Below are 20778 nucleotides of genomic sequence, written 5' to 3'. Positions count from 1 at the left end.
GAAACAAAACAAATGATTGTCGAGACCACGTCACTTTTTTCAGTGTTGAAACCTTTTCTGCTTTTTGCCGCCTTTTCCTTCCTCGCTTGTTTTTCAAACACACACACAAAGATGCATTAACCGTCATCGTCGCCTTTAAAGTTCCTCTTAAATACGTTGTTTACAGGCTTCATACTGAAACTAAATAAACCTTAAACTAAGTGAAACCCTTCAGCCTGATCACGGCCGTATTATGAGACAAAGAGCTGCTGGGCTCAGACGAGCACAGGGCCCCCCCTCCTCGTACAAAAGAGCAAGACGCAGACTTTATAGTTTTTAAGCCTCTTTTGGTTGTTTTGAATCTCTTTATGGTTGTTTTGCAGCTCTCCATAGTTTTTTGTGTCTCTTTGTAGTTTTTGTGTGTCTTTATGACTTTTTGTAGTTGTTACGAGTCTTTGTGTGTCTTTGCAGCTGTTTTGCATCTCTCTAATTGTTTTGCATCTCTTGCTAGTAATTTTGTGTCTCTTTTTGTAGTTTTTCATCTCTTGGTAGTACTTTGCATATCTTCATAACTATTTTGCATCTTTTCAAAGTTGTTTTGCATCTCTTTGTAATAGTTTTGCGTCTCTGTGTAGTTGTTTTGCATCTCTTTTTGTAGTTTTGCATCTTTTTGCAGTTTTGCATCTCTTCATAGTTGTTTTGCATCTCTTTGTAGATTTTTTTTTGTCTTATTTTGTTTGTCTTTATGTCTTTATGACTTTTTGTAGTTGTTGCAAGTCTCTTTGTGTCTCTTTGCAGCTGTTTTGCATCTCTTTGTTGTCATTTTATGTGTCTTTGCGGTCGGTTTGAGTCTGTTGTTATTTTGCAGGTGAAGGCTGGGGCCCGACAGACTTTTGGCCCCGGGGCCTGAGCCCTGTAGGCCCGTTTATTAATCCAAACAGAAATCTTCTCCATGTCTGCAGCATTTTTTCAGACAAAGTGTTTCCCAAAATTCAGACTGTTTCTGTTTCTGAGAAATAAAGTCTGAGGAGTTTGTTCACAACATGCAGCTTCACTTTCTTCTGTCTTCATTTGCTGCTTGATAATTACATTTAATCATAATTAAAAAGTTTCACTTTACTGGACGTTCCAATAAAAGTGAAGCTGACTCTCCTCCATCCATCTCCGTCCGGTCCTGAGTCATGGCCCCTGCGGCGGCCGGCTCCAGGCAGGGGGGATGATGGGTGATATTTCTTCCACTCCCCCGACTATTTTATCTGCAGCGCGGCCGATCGATGCTCCTGAAGACGCTAAATCATTTGCAGAAGCGGAGCTGCATCAGAGCAGAGAGCATGCTGGGAAAAAAAACAGAGGGTAGATACAGAGAGAGAGAGAGAGAGAGAGAGAGAGGCTGCGTTCACAAAGCAGCAGCGAGTTTCTCTGTTGAAGGATGTTTCATTTGTCCCATAATCCTCTGCAGTGACGGTGAGGAGCAGAGTGACAGTGTTCTGTCTCATTGTCCTCCATGTTAATGCTGCTGAGACCAGTGGAAAGTAACTAAATACATTTACTTAAGTACTGTTCTTTAGTGAAGCACTGAGGCGTTTTGCTCGAGTCATTTCTTTTCATGTCTATTTTCTGCCTTTACTCAACATCTCAGAGCAGCTCAGTCACCACAGGACAATGTTGGCACTTCACATTTCAGCAAACCACATAGAAGTTACATTTGTACATTTCATCCATATCACATCAACACTTCTGAAGTGACGTAGCATCTGAGCTGACTTTGTCATTTGGAGGTGGAGGGGATGGCGGATGGCGTGACATCGATGCAAGACGCCTGCCACGCTGCAGACGATGTTCATCACCAACAAACAGTAAAACCAGTTGTGTTTTAGCAGCCCGTCGTCAAAACCTGTGTATTTTGAGCCCAAACTTCTTTTTCTAACCATAACCAAGTGTTTTGTGTCCAAACCTAACGGCACATTTACTACAGTGTTGTTGAAACATGAAGTTTCACTGTATCTGCTACGCATTAACATACAAGTGTTACATATCCATGGTTTGCAGAAATGTACAATACCAACATTTAATCTGGTGATTGGGCTGCAGAGTGAAATACTGTCTTTACATCACTACGTTTATCTGACGCTGTAGTTACTCTACAGATTAAGATGTTTGCACACTTAACATAAAAACATGTTTCTGCATTGCGTTCTTTGACTGTTAATACTCCAGGTACAGTTTTCCTGATTGCATATATACTGTTACTGAGGTAAAAGTCTGAGAGAGGAGGGACACGGGCTCCATAAGGACTTCCTTCACTGCTTTAACTGAGGTTCAGTTTGAATTTGGGACTCTGACTCTGATATTGTTCTTCAGTACACAGTGAATGAACAGTCACCTGTCTGCTGCAGCAGGTAGAGTCTGCCAGTCTGCTGCCTGTGTGTGTGTGTGTGTGTGTGAGGTGAAACCCAAGTGTTGTGGTATTGAGATCAATACACAGAGTAGTAGTTGTGTGTTATTGAGCTGCTCTGGGATTCACTCAGGTTTATCTCTTCTCAAAATATGAAAATAATAATAATAATATTTTTTCGCATTTTTGAATGCTTGAAATTCCTTAAAGCAACTTTTGTTTCATGAAGTAACCTTGTTTTGATCAGTCAAGAGATAAGACACACATTCAGAGGTGGACGGAGTAATCAGACTCTTTACTGAAGTAAAAGTACTAATACTACACTGTGAAATACTCTAAGTCCTGCATTCAAAACCTTGCAGATGTAAAAGTTTGTCATCAGATGATTGTAGTTAAAGTACTTTACGTAAAGTCAGTATGCAGCAGTAAAATGTTTTCCTCTTCTATCTGATGTTTTTGGATGAATACAAGTTTAATTTACAGCAATGCATCGTATTCTGTAAGTGTGTTAACATGTATATGAACAACCCGTGTGTGAGGTTTATCACTGTTCTGGTCATATTCAGGATATGGTGTTTACATGAGCAAGAAATCAGGTTATACATGATAAATACTCATACCCCAGTTACTGGTCAGGTCATAAGGAATCTGTGCCCACAGAACTCCACAGATTATAGGAATATCGATACTGCTTGTAAAACTCTGAATGTCGTCACTGTCTCCTGCTCATGCGCGTGTGTGACGATCATGTGTTGTATTCAGTCAGCATTTAAATCAAAATGAGTGGTGTTGTGAGGGGAAATGTCAAAATTAAGATTTACTGTTAACAGATTAACAGATTTAATGTTTGTTCCCTCTGCTCCATACTGAAGCTTCCTGTTTAAAGACCATGTGTCCCACAGTTTGTTGATCGACTTTACCAACACGTGTTCACGTTTTCTTGAAGTATTCATGATTGAATCAAATTTCTGATTCAAAGTTTCTCCTAAAATCTTGTAAGCAGTTCTTTCAGCCTGCTCAAGGTGATTTTAGCTGTTAATGTGTGTGAAGTTATTTTTGTTTGAAAATAATTGTTATCATAAATGAATATTGTCGATCGCAAAATAAAAATAAAAAAAACATTGTGCCGATCTGAATTTTGGATCACAGCTGAGAACAATGTAAAAATCTGCAGATTCCGTTTGAGCCTGATGATGACTGTGTTGTATTTATGCAGGCGCAGTGAAGTTACAGAACAAACCGTTAATATGACATTCTCACATCCTGTGACTGTTACACTTAAAATAATTTGACGGTGGTTTAAAATGAATCCACTTTAGTTTTATCGAGAGCTATTAAATTACCACAGAGCGTTGTTGACTTGGCTCCTCCACGTGATCACCAGCTGGTCTCACTCTGAAGTCGTCAAAAAAAAACGTTTGGTCAGTGACTTCTGGCGTCAGACACTAATGACAAAAGCCATTCTTTCATGTCAGCATGAAACATGGGCGGTCGCTGTTATTGTTTAACAGTGCCCGGTGGCATCAGGGGGAAACGCAGCAGGACAACAATGAAAGTTAAGGCGGCAGAAGTCTGAGTAGGGCGGGCAGGAGGGGCGGTGGATGGGTCCAACAACCACCAACTTTTACCCGGGAGGCCGATGTCAAAGCTGTCAAATAAATGCAGTGCAGTAAAAAGTACATATTTATTTCAGAGGTGGAGGAGACGAGTACAAGTACCTTGACTTTGTACTGAAGTAAGGTGCTTTCACCACCGCGCAGAGCAGCATCAGACACAGTCACAGAAACATTTGAATTCATCCAATGAAGTGAGACGTTTAGGTTACTATAAGTAAAAACAATAACAGGAACAAAGTCTGTAGGAAACTCAAATAATGAATCAGAAAAAGCGACTTAACATTAAAACACATCATCAGTGAGTCTGTTCGTGTTTCTGTATATTTAATACTATATTTATAAGAGTTGTTTCTAACTTTGTTTTCATGTCAGTGTTAAAAACTCCCAGCTGTCAGTGAAGTAACCGTCCAAACAGGAGACCGATACGCTGCCTTAAATCACCTGTGTGTGTGTGTGTGTGTGTGTGTGTGTGTGTGTGTGTGTGTGTTTTGAACATGTTGTTGTTGAACTCGTCCTCATCGCTGTTTCTCATGTGTTTTTCTCCCTCCAGAAGCCAGCCAATCAGAAAGCCCCAACCAGGCCAGCGAATCAGATATCAAGGAACAGCCAGAGAACGGTGAGACCTCTTTTACACACACACACACACACACACATACACACACACACACACACACACACACACAGTGGTTGTTTGTCTGAATCAGGGAAGTGTGTGTGTGTTGATGGACGTCAGCGTACTCTGTGTGTGTGTGTGTGTGTGGAGGATATCCTCTCTGGTTTGTGATGTGTGTTCTTTGTGTGTGTGTTAGACCTTGACCCTGAGATTCAGCTTCTTGCCAGTACACACACACACACACACACACACACACACACACACACAGAAGTACTTCCAGCTGGTAGTGATTATCCTTGTTGGAAAACAGAAGCTTCCACTTCTCATCTGTTCTGTACTTTCTTACTGCTGATACTGTTAATGACGATACTCTTAAAGAAACACTGCGCATCAGATGTTGATGAAAACATGATTCAGGTTTAAAATCTTTACTGATGGATGTTGTATAATTTGTTTAGACCAAAATGACGTAACAACAGTCAGTGGAAACCAAGATCATCAACACACTGAGGGCTGGACTCACAATCACACTGAAAATTAAAGGCAAATATTGAAATCACAGCTGATCCACCTCATCATGTGACTCAGTAGTGTGTACGGCCCCCGCCTGCCTGTATGACCTCCTGACAACATCTGAGCATGCTCCTGACTGGAGCAGGAGTAGGAACTGCCTACACACTCTGGACACATGAGGCCGGGTCCTGCACCAGGAGGAACCCAGGGCCCTCTGCACCAGGAGGAACCCAGGGCCCTCTGCACCAGGAGGAACCCAGGGCCCTCTGCACCAGGAGGAACCCAGGGCCCTCTGCACCAGGAGGAACCCAGGGCCCTCTGCACCAGGAGGAACCCAGGGCCCTCTGCACCAGGAGGAACTCAGGGCCCTCTGCACCAGGAGGAACCCAGGGCCCTCTGCACCAGGAGGAACCCAGGGCCCTCTGCACCAGGAGGAACCCAGGGCCCACTGCACCAGGAGGAACCCAGGGCCCTCTGCACCAGGAGGAACCCAGGGCCCACTGCACCAGGAGGAACCCAGGGCCCTCTGCACCAGGAGGAACCCAGGGCCCTCTGCACCAGGGCCCTCTGCACCAGGAGGAACCCAGGGCCCTCTGCACCAGGGCCCTCTGCACCAGGAGGAACTCAGGGCCCTCTGCACCAGGAGGAACCCAGGGCCCTCTGCACCAGGAGGAACCCAGGGCCCTCTGCACCAGGAGGAACCCAGGGCCCTCTGCACCAGGAGGAACTCAGGGCCCTCTGCACCAGGAGGAACCCAGGGCCCTCTGCACCAGGAGGAACCCAGGGCCCTCTGCACCAGGAGGAACCCAGGGCCCTCTGCACCAGGAGGAACCCAGGGCCCACTAACAGTCGGATGGTCTCCACTTTGAGGCTGAAAGTGATGAGCGACACAGACGTGGTGGCATAGCTGAAAAACCAGTTACTGCTGCTTTGAACATGACGCCTACTGATCCTGCAACAAGTGCAGCGATTACTGTGACTGTTACTGGGCGTATGACATCAGCTGTTTCTTCTTCTCCTGTTTTAACTTCTCACTGGAATCAACCAAAGTTCACTCAGTTCTACAGTCAGTCGTCTGATGATGTAATCAATATAATAATTGAATATGTAATGATGAGCCCTCTCTCTCGCTCTCTCTCAGGTCATCTCGGTTTTCAGGACAGCTTTGTGACGCCCGGCGTCTTCACGGTGGCCGAGCTCGTACGAGTCTCTCAGAGTAAGTTCCCCCCTCTCTCTTTCACAGAGCGAGGCAGAGCAGTGATTGGATTGCAGATCTGTCATCGATAGTGAATCTAATGTAATTCCTCTGGACCGAACCAGACGCTGCTCAGCTTAATGAACACACACACACACACACACGCACGCACAGCTAAGAAGAATACTCCAGAAAAGAGTACAGCACACAAATGTCTGATTTTGAAGTACAGAGGCGTGATGCTTTTACTTCAGGGAAACATATGTTTGCAGTGAAAATCATCTGTACTCACACCAAACTTCACTTGAGTATATGTTTAATACAGAGAGCGCACACACAGTGACTGACACTGCATCAAGACGGATTTATAGTTGTGCGTCAGCTCTATGCAGACCCTACACCTTAGCTCACGCCATCGTGAGCATTTATACTTGGTGGTGGTGTGTCTGTGTCACTCTGCAGTTACACCTCCAAAACACTAGTCGGCGGTGGAGTTTCTGTGAAGTGCTGTAAAATTTAGCTGATTCAAAACACACATTAAACACACATTAAACATGGCTTAATAGAGACAGTGTCAAATACAAATCAGCTTCACTATAACTCGCAGCATTCACAGACAAACACTTGTCTTTATCTGGACACATTTTCCCCAAAAATATAACATGCTAACGTTATTAGCACAAGCCTATGGCATTTTACATTGTATAAATTAGCCTAGCAGCTAACAGAGATTTCCTCTGCTCATATTTCAGCCAGGATAAATCACACACAGTGTGTGGAGGCTTTATTGTCTTCACAATTTATTGTTTCTTATCTGTGAAATTAAAGTAAATCAAAGCTTTGTTTCCACTGAGGGAAATGGTTTCAGCTTACAGAGACACACAGGAGGTCTGCACTGCCACAGAGCATACACCGTACATCGCTGATTCGATGCAGAAGGATAAATCCCACTTGATTGTTTTTATTCAGGCGTAGTTGATTCTCGCGAATGCCAGGAGGAGCCCTGGGAGGAGCCAGAGGAACCTGATATTATCATAGATAATCTGTCTCATGTACTACTGTCAGGATGTAGCACCAGTTTGGTCAAATATGACAGAAGTTACTTTTGTAAAAGTTACCTAATGAATCTTTAACAGGCAACATGCTGTTTTAGCAAAGCTCTTCTCCAGCCTTCACCAAAGAAACAGAAGGTTAGTGTCATGTTTGCACTGTTGGAATATCAGCTGAACACAAATCACAGTTTGAACCTCTTCAATCTCACCACTGAGCAGACTGCACAGGGCCCAGAGAAGAACACACTAACTCAGTATTTAGAGCCCAGCTGCTCCGCTGTGGTTCAGTAATGATCGAGGGTCACTGAAAACAAATTCAACAACAAGTTCACACAGTATTCTCTCCTGTCGTGAGACACTATGGGGACCTCCGCTCTTTTCATTCTTCTTTTTCAAATGTAAATAATACATTTGGTGTCTAAATGATACTGATTAAAGCTCCAGTGTAGGGTTTAGGGAAACATCTGCAGAAATGGAATATAATAAAAGTCTGTATTCTTTAGTGTATAATCAGCTGAGAATATGAAACCTTGTGTTTTCGTTACCTTAGAACAAGACCTTTATATCTACACAGGGAGCAGGTCCTCGTCTACAGAGATCACCATGTGGTACCACCATGTTTCTACAGTAGCCCAGAATGGACAAACCATACACTGACTCTAGAGAAGAACATTCCATTTTCATGTCTGCGTTTTTGCCTCTCATTTATAAACATTGCATACGCACAAAACGAGACCTGAAAGAGGCGTACGCCACTTCCCATGCAAAAGTTGGGATCTGTAAAATCAGCCTTGATGGGAGACACTCTGACCCATGCTTCCCAATATTTTGGAGATGAGAAATTGACACAGACGGTGAGGTGGAAGCCTGACTGTAGAAATTGTCAAATATTTTTTGGCACACATTTTTGGCTCTTGTCCAAACGTACAGTTTTGGTATGGAGCCTACGCATTGTTTTATGAATTAGCCCCCTGGTCTGTTTGATTTGGAGAGGAAGAGACCTCTGTGGATAATTCAGCTCCCGGTAAAAACCAACAATGACAAGCTTAAAAAAGATCTTGATAACAAAAACTAAGACAAAATCTGTTCCACTTTAATTGACAACATGAGACGTAATGAAAATGTTAATGCTGGACTATTGGACATTTAAAGCTGAGAGCGGCCCTGCTTGTATTTATATTGAAATGCAACATGAGCGACAGTAAATAGTCTGCACCAGGATGTTTCACACCAGAGAAGGTTTGTGGGTTGATGGTGTTTGACAGGCAGGTAGGAGGCTCAGTTATCTGTGAGTGTAGCTGTGTTGTAAGTAAACAGTCTGAACTCAGATCAGTTTTCTCTGACAGAGATGAAAGTTTAGTTTGAATCACCAACTCTGTGAGAGGACACCAGTTTAAACCTCCAGACTAACATGTTGCACATGAAGAAACAAGTTATGTTTCTGCTTCTTAACAGTCACATGGATAAGTCAGAGTTTACAATGAACCTGGGGACAAATCCTAGTTGGCTCACATTAGTTATTTGTTGAGAGCATAAATAGAGACATGTTGAGCTTTTCAAATGATGATCAGTAAGTGTGTGCTCGTAAATCAGCCCTTAAACCTGTCACACACTGCTGGAGACATGACACACACATTATCTTATACAACCTGTCACCTTGAGTCTGATTTATGATCCATGAATTAACCTCACTGGGTCAGTTTAAAGAGAAAACACAGATAGAAACATCAGGACTAAAACGTTTTGAATTTTCATCAGCTAAAACTATGAAGGATAGAAACGACTTAAATGTGACTAAAACAAATAAACCTTTTCGTCTCAAGACTACGACTAAATCTAAAATAGCTGTCAAAATGAACACTGGTCCACACTGGCTGCAACATATTTGGCTCTCTAGTTCACATGCTACGCTTTCTCTTGCTCTTCTTTGATTGTTGCCGGTGTAGACACTGCGCCAGTTAAGTCAATGAAAGCAATTTGGCTTTGTATTATCAGCTCTACTTATCATCTGTAATTTTGTTATCGAAATAATAAATGACAACTTACAACCCTGTTTCCACCGAACAGCACAATATGGCTCAGTTTGGCATTTTTTCCATTTCCAACAGAAGCGTTCCTTAGCGTCCCCATGTTTGGTCCCCCCTCTGTTGGGGTACCTAGCACACAGATCTGGTACTAAAAGGTGGAGCTAGAAACCCTGCAGTCTGATTGGTCAGTAGAGGACGCTCACTCTGGTTTTATGTAACCTCTGTTCATACATCAGTAAACTACAACTATAAAATGAAAGAGAAAAAAATAACTTCATTCACTGGGCCGACTGCCGGCAACTTTTAAGGTGGAACGTTAACTTGTAATGTTACTCAATGCATGAGTTGATGACGTGAATCCATCAGCACACCTTAAATTTCACTGTGACAACTTTGACCATCACTTTAGTTTTTATATGACACACACTTTTAGTAATGACTTTAAAAATATAGATTAATTTGGAGCGGATTATGTGAAGGTCATATATTCTAATCCTCACTTCCTGTGGGCTACAGCAACACTAAACCCCTGAGCTTGCCTGAGAAGGACTAAATGCACAAAGCTGCTATTTTTAAATATCCCATGGAGAGAGACTCTCACTGCAGCCTGTTCTATTTTGTTGTGAAAATGTGGGCGTGCAGCCTCGTTCTGTGGACGATAAACCAGGTGCAGACTTCCATCTGTGTCACCGCTGATGAGGAAATACAGCGAGTGCTGGACGGAGCAGTGAGTGAAAACAACCCCGCCCACATTTAAGAGGACTGTCTGAACACACCGAGGGTCTAGGTACCATGTCTGAAGGCTTACTGCTGGTTCCAAAGGGCTTGAATCCGACACACTGACACAATCTGACACCTTTGACCTTTAAAACAGGAGAAACTCATCAGCTGATGAACATTTGAATCTTTAACCAGTTTCTAACATTAAAGTTCGACACATTGTGATGATGTCATCTGTCAGTCTCTTTCTGATCTCACTTAACGAAGAGGAAACATCAGAAATGGGAGGGGCGATCAAGAGACCGCAGAGTGGTGGAGAGAGAGAGTGAACGAGGGACAAACGTGACCTTTAAAAAGTGCCGACATGCAGGAGAGAGAGAGAGAGGGAGAGTGACAGAGAGCGCAGTGGGATCTATATGAGTCTGTCGATCGCCCACCGCTAACAATAGGCCGATGTAAAGTGCCTGTCAGCACACACAGAGACCCCTGATCAAAGAGCCATCGATCACACACACACACACACACACACACACACACACACTGATCCCAGCCTGATCAGATGCACGCCACTGCGCATGCAAACGCTGTCTCACTTAATCACACACACATCCTGCCATAGGTGTGTGTTTGTGTGTGTGTGTGTGTGTGTGTGTGTGTGTGTGTGTGTGTGTGTGTGTGTGTGTGTGTGTGTGGAGGGCACCATGCAGACCATGACAGGGCACCTGGAACACACACACACACACACACACACACACACACAGTCAGAGGTGTCTGATTGGTACAAATTAATTACAGTGTTGTTACTTAAACAGAAACTGAAAAGTCAAAATGTTGTTTGTTTGTTTGTTTACCTGCATAAACAAGTTCCAGTTTCACATCACTTCCTGTTCGCCTCTGTTCCACTACCCTCTATAGACCAAGGCTGAATCCAAACGTCCACCCTCTGGACTTGCAGACTTAAGTCATACGTACTGTGGCGAGGGCGTTACTGACATTAGAAACCTTCTTTTATTATTTCATTATTGCAGCCTATCACAGTCTGATAGGCTGCAATAATAAATGTATTGTCAGTCCCTCTACAGCCTGTACTCATATCTCTGTAACATGATGTGATGATGTGAGTATTAATTCTGTCATACACAATTAAAGTAGCTTTTTAATAGACCTAACTATCAATAACTAGTTTACACATTCATAAGTTTGTTTCTTTTTTGGCGATTGAAAAAACACAACGTCACGTTCATATTGCAATGAATTGTGGGTTATTAAATCAGTGAGGCCTGCTGAAGTCTGCACCCCAAGTGGACTCTCTATAAGTCTGCACAAAGTCCACCTGAGGCCCCTCTGGATGACTTGTTGATTTAAACAGCCCTCAGCAGTCCCAGGAATGCGCCCGCAAAGTCTGCACATGTGGTGAAGTCTGGACATTTGGATTCAGCCTTCGTTTCAGCCCAAATCACCGTGACGTCATGCTAACAACAACCATCTCCTCCAGGTAGACAGCTGGCAGCTGATTTCAGTTACAGATATATGATATCAGCAGACTTGTTGATTTCTGTCGTCATTTTCAGCCGTAATGTTTAAAGAGATGTCTTTAAACACGGTGATTCGACCCAGTCCCCATCAGAGAAGGATGTGATGTAAGGTAAAGCAGAGAAAATATTTTAAATGTAGACTACACTTAAACTCATATAGATTTTTTGGTGGGCCTTTTTTAGGTGGCTACAAACGAGACAGCGTCTGCACAGTGCTGTTTGATTGTATGCACGAGATGTGAGGATTTTCTACCTGGAAGTTATTGACAAAATAAACATTGTGATTTGGTTGGCGGAACATAACGAATCTCATTTACTCAAGTACTATAATGTAGTACAAATTAAAGGTACTTGTACTTCATTTAAGTATTTTCTTTATATGCCACTTTCTTCCTCTACTCCACCACATTTTTCTGACCGCTTTAATAATTTTACAAATTCTGATTTTTACACACAAAACAAATCTGATGTTTTATTATAAATTAAACACCTCAAAAGTTTATACAAGTCCAGCTGAAAACATTGGTCCATTTATCAATTAGTGGCGTGACAGAAAATTATTGTAAATCTATATTTTGATGGTTGAAGTTTGACAGCCTCCACGCCAGCAATAGACGCAGCCAGAGGGCACTATGTTGTCCGTCCATCCCATTCTCACAAACGTGATATCTTAAGGACGTCTTGAGGAAATTTCTTTCAGTTTGGCACAAACATCCACTTGGACTTAACATATACAGAAATCTTGGTAGTCAAAGGTCAAAGGTCACTGTGACCTGGCAATAAAACAAACAATCAGCCTAACACACGTAAAAAGTTTCATACAGAACCTTCAAACTTTTAACCAAAGAAGAAGAACAGTCCTGTGAGCCTGAGGTGCACTTTTAAAGATCTAATAGGAGCTGCAGTTTGTGAATGAGATCCCTTCAGTGTCTCTCTGTGCTTTATGGGACTCTGTAATACAGAATTATTACATGCTGAGCATTAAACATTTAAGGTGTTTTTATGCCTCCACGCCGGTGACAGCCGTGGCCGGAGGCATTTTGTCGGGTTTTCCATCCACACGTACGTACAAATGTCCCATCCTTGAGAACGCAATATTTCAAGAACGCCTCAAAGGAATTTCCTCAAATTTGGCACAAATTTCCACTTGGACTCAATGATGAACTGATTAGTTTTTGTTGGCCAAAGGTCAAGGTCACTGTGACCTTGCATCTGTCTCATTCTAGTCAACACAATATCTCAAGAAAACCTTAAGGTAATTTCGTCTAGTTTGGCACAAACGTCCACTTAGACTGAAGAATAAATTGGTGAGTATTTTGTGGTCGAAGGTCAAAGGTCAGTGTGACCTCACAAAATACGTTTTTGGCCATAACTCCAGTATTTGTGCGTTAATTATACTAAAACTTGACACAAATGTCTAACAGGATAAAATAATGAAGGTCAAAAGGTCAGAGGTCAGCTTGACTGTGACATCATCATGTCTTAACGTCATATCTCAGGAACAGAAGGGGAGACATTTGGTCAGATACTGAATTGGTGACTCTAATCTTGAAACTGTGCTGATTGTATAGATCTTCTGTGTGTGAAGCATCCATGTTTTCACTGACATGGATGGAGACTGTCAGAGACACTGGACTGGTGGGCGGAGTCATACAACCACAGGGTGGACTGGTGGGCGGAGTCATACAACCACAGGGTGGTGATTCTAGTTAAACTCTTGTAGTATCACTGCAGTCATACTGTAATGTAGAGTAAAGACTATGATGGTTAAAGGGCAGGTTCACAGCGACCAAAAACTTTGTGAGTGTAAATGTGAGCGCAGAGTTGATAAATGTGCACTCGTCCTTTAACAGTGAGTTTCCAGTTTAGTAATAAAGAGTAAGAAATCTCTGTTGCAGCACAGAGCCGAGCTGCTTTAATATTGGTGCAACACACTCGCACTATATGGTATACTCACACACAGACACACTCAGGCAGACACAAATGTATTCACAGATGCACACGCCCTTTTTCTAGTGTGTGTGTGTGTGTGTGTGTGTGTGTATTGTGTTGGTCAGCAGATTTGCAGCGATGCGGCTCTGGAAGAATCACTTATAGATTAGAGTGCAGGAGAGTCCACGAGTCCACTGTGTGTGTGTGTGCGTGCGTGCGTGCGTGTGTGTTTGCTGTGTACATGCATGTGAGACAGCCGCATTAACTCTTCACTATTCATTTATTACAATTAATGATAAATACAGGCATTTTCAGAATAAAATAGAACAGGCTGCAGTGAGAGTCTCTCTCCATGGGATATTTAAAAATAGCAGCTTTGTGCAGATGAAAACACCGGAGCTGAAGACCCACCTGACAGTTCCCGGTGTGCCAGGTGGGTCTTCAGCTCCAGCAGCACCGCAGAGAGAGTTGTGTATAAGAGTTAGCGTTAGGACTGTGTGTCAGCATCACTGCAGCAGTAGGAGATGTGAATGGAAACACATCCAACATATACTGACATCATCCAGATGTGCCGGTCACCAGGACGAGGAAAAAACAAACCAGATCCAGCTCCTGATCTCCGCTGCTTTCAGGAAGCCTCAGGACACAAAAGCAGAGCGGGATACGTTGTAGACGTTATGGAAACATAACGCACACGATCACGGCACCCATTTATAATGTAGTATGTATTGACGTGATGAGACACAATAAACTTCAGAGGGGTATATTTCTGGTCGCGCTTACGTGACATTGTAGATGTAATAATATCACTCAAAATCCTTTTGGTGATGACACATTATATAACTTTGTTGCTGCTAAAATGTAATACATTACTGTAATAAGTTACTTTTATTACCCCCAACACTGTTTGTAAGAAGGTAGGAACTATAAACAATGTTGTCCCAACTGCCCCTGGTTACCTGTCCTTACTGTCTCAGGGAGAACAGACGCACTTCAGACTCGTGTGCAGCTGCCAACAAAAATTCAGAGAGATATCACAAACACTAATTGATAGGCTGCAAAATTAGCTCTTCAACAATGTTTGTTGTGCGTGGCATGAATAAAAACAGTGTGGTGGAAGACAAAGCAAAAAAAAGCCCAAATTTTACTGAACTGTTTTAAAATGTGAATAAAATGTGAGGACGCGTCAGAAGGTCTCAAATCTGAGGGTGAGAGTGATGAGTGTGTGGCTGAGTATGAGCACGATGAACCCACCTGTCCCAACTGACCCCACTCTCCCCTACTATACTACCAGTATACCCAGTAGCACACAAAGGCCCAATCCCATTTCTACCCCTTAAATCTTCCACTTGGTATTGAGTGCCCTCGTTTGCGAGATAACCCTTGATGAGGGAGGTGAGAAATATTAGGGTGGAGATCTTTCCCTAAGAAATGAGACACCACTTCATGCAAATCGGCGTGGCTGACGTGCAGGCATACGTCACGTTTAGTAGCGACGCAAGATCCTGATGGTCACTCAGGTTTGAAGATGCCGGTTCCAGCGCTTGTGTTGTGGCGTGTGCTATGTTTATTCTTCTCTAAGCCGTCTTTGTATTTTTACACAAAACTTAACGGTGGTATCGTGTCGCTCCAGTGTGTGATTTTAGACGGCATGCCAGCATTGTGGAATCGTAGGTAACATGTAATTGAGTACTTTTACTTTTGCTACTTGGAGTACATTTTGCTGATAATACTTCTGTTTTACTCAACGTTTTCACTGCACAACTTTTTTATTTTTACAATCTCGTATTTCTACTTTTACTTCCTCCGAGCTGTTCAAGTATGTGTGTGTGTGTGTGTGTGTGTGTGAATTTGAGTTTGAATCCAAACAAACATAAATACACTGAATGAATATGTGTATGTGTGTCTGAGAGACACCTACTGTATCAGTCACACCTGTGCTACACATGTTCGTGTGTGTGTGTTTTATACAGTGAATGAATACACACACACACACACACACACACACACACACACACAGGGGTCTGCAGGGGTGACTGAAGCCTATAGCTTACCAGAAGATGAGAAGTGGTCGAGGGGGGTGGAGGGGAGGTGGAGGAGGAGGGTATTGAACACAGCGCGCGTGCGCACACACATACACACACACACACACACACACACACACACACACACACAGCGGGTGACCTTGGCGTTGTGCAGCCATTACACAATTCACTGGCAGGCCAATCGAATCTCTCTCTGTCGATCAATATCCTATTAAAGCAGCACACAAAGAGAGTGTGTGTGTGTGTGTGTGTGAGTGTGTGAGAGAGAGAGAGAGAGAGAGAGAGTATAGGTTAGTGTAGCAGCCATGTATTAAATGTAATTGGTCAGTTCAGTATATTTCTGTAGACTGAATTCTGACTTCTCCTCAATCATCCCTCGTTCTTTCTCTCTGTCAGTGACTCTGATTTTACAGATGTTCTCTGAACTTCCTCTCATAGATTCAGCTGTTTCTTCTCCTCTCTTTAAGGCCCTGATCACACAGGAAGTGTTTTAGCAGCTGGAGGCTTTTTGTATCAGTTTCTATTGAGAATGAAGCTCTTTGCTCGCTGTCTGTGCGACATGACGTGCCTCGTGTTTCTGCGCTCTAGGCGTCTGGTGTTGCCAGAGCGCTCTGAACTTCACAAGTTGAAAAAACTTCAACTCAGAGCGGAAGGCGCCCCACGTCATCTCTTTCTCGTGAGTGAGATGGTTTGAGAGTCGGGCCTTCTGTGCTGGTCACCACAACAATGTTAAGAAGACAGAAGATTAGTATTTCCTGAATTCTTCTTATCTGGTGTTGCTCTCAAAGTGTGTAATGAAATGAGATTAAATATCTCATGATAGTCAATGATTTATCTGATGACAAAGATATCCACAGACTGTCACAAGTTGAACAGGCAAGCTAATATGTCAGCTTGCAAACTTAGCGTGTGTTCAGTTAGTGTGAAGATTGCACATTTCAGCTGTATATTGTCCACCTGTGGTGCTCCTATAGGAAGAGCAATATGCAAAGACTTCATGTGGCCTATCACGGTGGCATGAGACTGCTTCTTAAACTTCCACGATGGTGCAGTGCCAGTCACATGTTTGTGATGTTGTGCCTCCCTGCCCTGGGTAATCTTATATATCAATACATGTGCAGCTGTCTGTCTCAGAAAATAGTATCATCCAGGCCTTGTACGACCCTGAGCTGAGCTCAGTCAGGAAACCTCAGGAAGAGACACCGAGGAGGGATCCCTCTTCCAGGACGGACAGACGTGTGATAGATGTCGTACAGATCAACATAATAAATGTACAGTAATCCGTATGACAAGATGAGACATGAAGAGAGACAGAGAGAGAGAGAGAGATGCAGGACAGACAGTAATGATACTGATGATGATGACTAATGATAACAGCAGCAGGAGGCATCAGGCAGGACCACGGCAGCAGCACAACCACGGAGCCCAGTCTCATACGTCTCTGATACGCAGCCGGTTGCCGTTACAGTTCAACAGCGCCTGGTGGCGTCGGGGAAAACGGGGCAGGACACGGACAAGAGTTAAGGCGGAAAGAGAAGAGAAACTGGTGGTGGCGGCTGATGGATACGCAGAGCTGTACAGCCCGACAACAGACAGCAGGTTGTCAAACTGCCCCTGAGTCATCCTAAAATATGCCTGTAAACATCCATCATGGAGGAAAAGCTCCTGGACCAACTGGTGTTACTCCCCATGATCCAGCCTCTTTTTTTTAGCTTTAGTCTGTACTTCATACGACACAGTCTCGGCGTTGCTTGATATCTAGTGTCGGCAAAAAATGTTATTGTACATTTCCGATCTGTCGTTAGCGATGTTAGCTTGTTGACGATATTACGTGAATGCCACTGTCACTCTGAGCGTCCTGCTGAGCCCCGTTCAAACTTCAAACTTTATATGGAAAAAAAAGAAATATTGAATATTAAACAGCCAAATCTGATTCGACTGACATAACTTTGAGTCGTGTGCAGCCCCAAGTAGCAGATAGCATTGTTATAAAAAGACGTATAAGAGAAGTATGAATTGAAACCAGTGCAGCAGATTATCAACAGCAGTAAACCTGCAGGTGAGTGTTGGTGGAAAGTTAAAATCCAATGAACAGCTTCAGTGATACAAATATATACTGGCGTCATGTGATATCCTCATATTCATCAGCTGTATGTGGTAATGTGCAGAGAGTGAACTGAAGCTGCAGGTCTGTGTGTCTCTGAAACACTTCGATGTTTATAGACACTTGTAACAAGCTCAATCTTCTGCACACACACACACACACACACACACACACACACACACAGACTGATGCATGTCTGGAGTGCCAGGGGCGCACCTTGGCACTGACACAAATTTCATGTACACACTCACACACAGAAACACACACACACACTTTTCCTCCCAGTGTGTCAGGAGAGCTGATATTAGACGTAAGGATTTGGGGATTAAGTTGATATGATGGCATAACACTCCCACTGCACACACACAAAGATACATACACACACACACACACTCTGTGCGCGCACACACACACATACCTAACACACACACTCACTGTACACACACAGACATATCTACAGAGAACACACACACAAAGAGATAAGAAGGCAGATGACCCACTTGGCACCTTCCAGTACCTTCGTCTGGAGGCATTCCCACCCGACGCACACACACACACACACACACACACACACACAAATACACACACACACACACACAGCGATTCAGGGATGAAAAGATGAATAAAGCTGGAGGCCTGCATGGTTCAAACTTATCCATCCCTCCTTCCTCCTGCCCTCTGTCGCCCCTGGCAACACACACACACACACACAAACACACAGCTGGTGGTGTGCCAACACCATATGGGCACCACAGCACAAATGGCACAAAGATGTGAGGTAATTTTAATAATAATCACAATAAAGTAATGCTAATGCTAATATGCTTATAAATGCTAATAATAACAATAATAACAATAATAATAATAATAATTAGAATAAACAGCTACAAACAGCTGTTCTTGGACATTACAATCAAAACAGCAATAAAATAATAAAATTCTCAGACTGAATCCTTTAATTCTAATTATTAGATCATGACGTAGAAACATCAGCTGATGTCAGATTTATTCGAGGGAATCATAAATAAAATGACTCAAAAACATCATTAATTTAGTGAAGATGAAATGAAGCGTCAGTTGGCAAACAGCCAGGTTGTGGCATCAAACATCAACATCCACGACCCAGAGACAGGAAGACAAACACAGAGAGGAGCTTTTAGTAATAAGGAAAGGTACAAATAAACAATACTAACAGGTACAGATACCTGTGCCAGTGCAAGTACACATGCAGCCGCCAGTCCAGGTGCAGGCACCAGTGCTGGTCCAGGTGTGGGTGTGGGTACTAGTGCCGGTGCAGTTGCAGGTACAGGTCGAGGTACAAGTACAGGTGCAGGTTCAGGTGCAGATACAGGTGCAGGTTCAGGTTCAGGTGCAGGTTCAGGTGCAGATACAGGTGCAGGTTCAGGTGCAGGTTCAGGTTCAGGTGCAGATACAGGTGCAGGTTCAGGTGCAGGTTCAGGTGCAGATACAGGTGCAGGTTCAGGTGCAGGTTCAGGTTCAGGTGCAGGTTCAGGTGCAGGTTCAGGTGCAGATACAGGTGCAGGTTCAGGTTCAGGTGCAGATACAGGTGCAGGTTCAGGTGCAGGTTCAAGTTCAGGTGCAGGTTCAGGTGCAGATACAGGTGCAGGTTCAGGTGTAGGTTCAGGTGCAGATGCAGGTGCAGGTTCAGGTACAGATATTTTCTAAATCAGTGTGTCTGATGTCCATCCAGAATAAACGTCCATACATCAAAAGAAAAAATCATAGAAGAAAGACGCTCCTCACAACTGCAGAAGCACCTTAGAGAATGATCATGTTTTAAGTTTTAATAAATATCACAGTGACTGCAGACAGGAGCTGCTCACAGATAATCCAGGACACTTTTAACACTTTGTTATTGTTTGTTATTTTTAAGGTGCCAGCGACCGCCAACATTTGTGATCGTATTCACTGATCTTTCAAGACTCCGAATAATTTGTTCTAATATTTTATTCTCTCTTATTCAATATCTTTTTCATCAACACCTAAATTTGTGCATTTTCAAAAAAACCAAAAACATTTCAGACAAAAAGCTGAGAAAAATACATTTTGTCAAAGAGTCATTTTCAATATAAAATCAATTTCGCATTTACATTTTTTGTTTTTTCTCATTTCCTTACGTCACTTTGAATTGTATAAATGAAAATAATAATAAAAATGAGGAAAATAATATTCTCTCTGAGGTATAGTGGAACACGTTGTCACGTTCGGTGATCCTGTCAGTGAAGATTCTCAGTCATCCAGGTCATGGTAATCATAAGCGCTGTATCGTAGACAGCTGGACTTGCTTGAGTTTCTTGAAGACGTTTCACCTCTCATCCAAGAAGCTTCTTCAGTTCAAACAGACTGGTGCAGAGTCGCAGGCTTTAAACTCTGTGTGGCTGTGAACCCTCACAGAGTTGCTGAGGTCACATGTGAGTCATTGACCCACCTGGTCATCATGTGTGTCGGTAGGGTTAGATGGGTCCAGGTGGGAATTGGTGTTAAGTCATCTGTATTGTAGGTGGGTGATAAATGTTGTCCTGGCTCACCTCCTCTTTTTAACGATGGTTGTTCCAGTTTGATACTGATGGCTGCTTTCTCTTCAGTGATTGTTAAGTGTTCTGTTGTCTCCTCCGAGATCCTGTTCCGTCCCACCAAACTTGTTTGCCTCTTCATCCATATCGGATTCAGAATGTAGATAAAAACAGGAAGTGTCGCAGTCTGAGACCATCAACATCTGCAGGGCTTGCACAACTGGAAACTTTTCCGTCGGCGGCGGTATTTTCGTGCCGTTTACAAGCTGCAACATCTTCTGGTTTCCAGCGGATCTTCTTCGTTTGTTTTTGGTCACGGCAGTGTTGTTCTATTTCACAAGATGCGTAACAGCGCCCCCTGTCTTATAACAGTGGAAACAAGGAGTGCTGGAATAGCTCGTGAGTAGCGGGTAAAGAGTTAACAGCGCCTGAGCAGCAGTGAACACGTGATGTACAGAAACCAGCTGTTAGTTCATTTGCAAAGTTTTATACTTGTTGCACTCAGTTGCACATGGAAA

General features: G+C 43.2%; 1 protein-coding gene across 12 annotated transcripts in view; it reads left to right on the top strand.

The window, feature by feature from the left end:
* Positions 1 to 20778, top strand: part of nfia (nuclear factor I/A) — a 272870-nt gene that overhangs the window by 205495 nt on the left and 46597 nt on the right. For all 12 annotated transcript variants that reach the window (XM_033622238.2, XM_033622243.2, XM_078168440.1 and 9 more), the window contains exons 3-4: positions 4541 to 4606; positions 6258 to 6332. In XM_033622238.2, coding sequence (XP_033478129.1) covers positions 4541 to 4606; positions 6258 to 6332 — 141 coding nt within the window. The remainder of the gene's footprint in view (positions 1 to 4540; positions 4607 to 6257; positions 6333 to 20778) is intronic.

The sequence above is a fragment of the Epinephelus lanceolatus genome, chromosome 6, assembly GCF_041903045.1.
Source record: "Epinephelus lanceolatus isolate andai-2023 chromosome 6, ASM4190304v1, whole genome shotgun sequence".
NCBI classification, from domain to species: domain Eukaryota; kingdom Metazoa; phylum Chordata; class Actinopteri; order Perciformes; family Serranidae; genus Epinephelus; species Epinephelus lanceolatus.
This window is presented reverse-complemented; position numbering and strand designations above follow the sequence as displayed.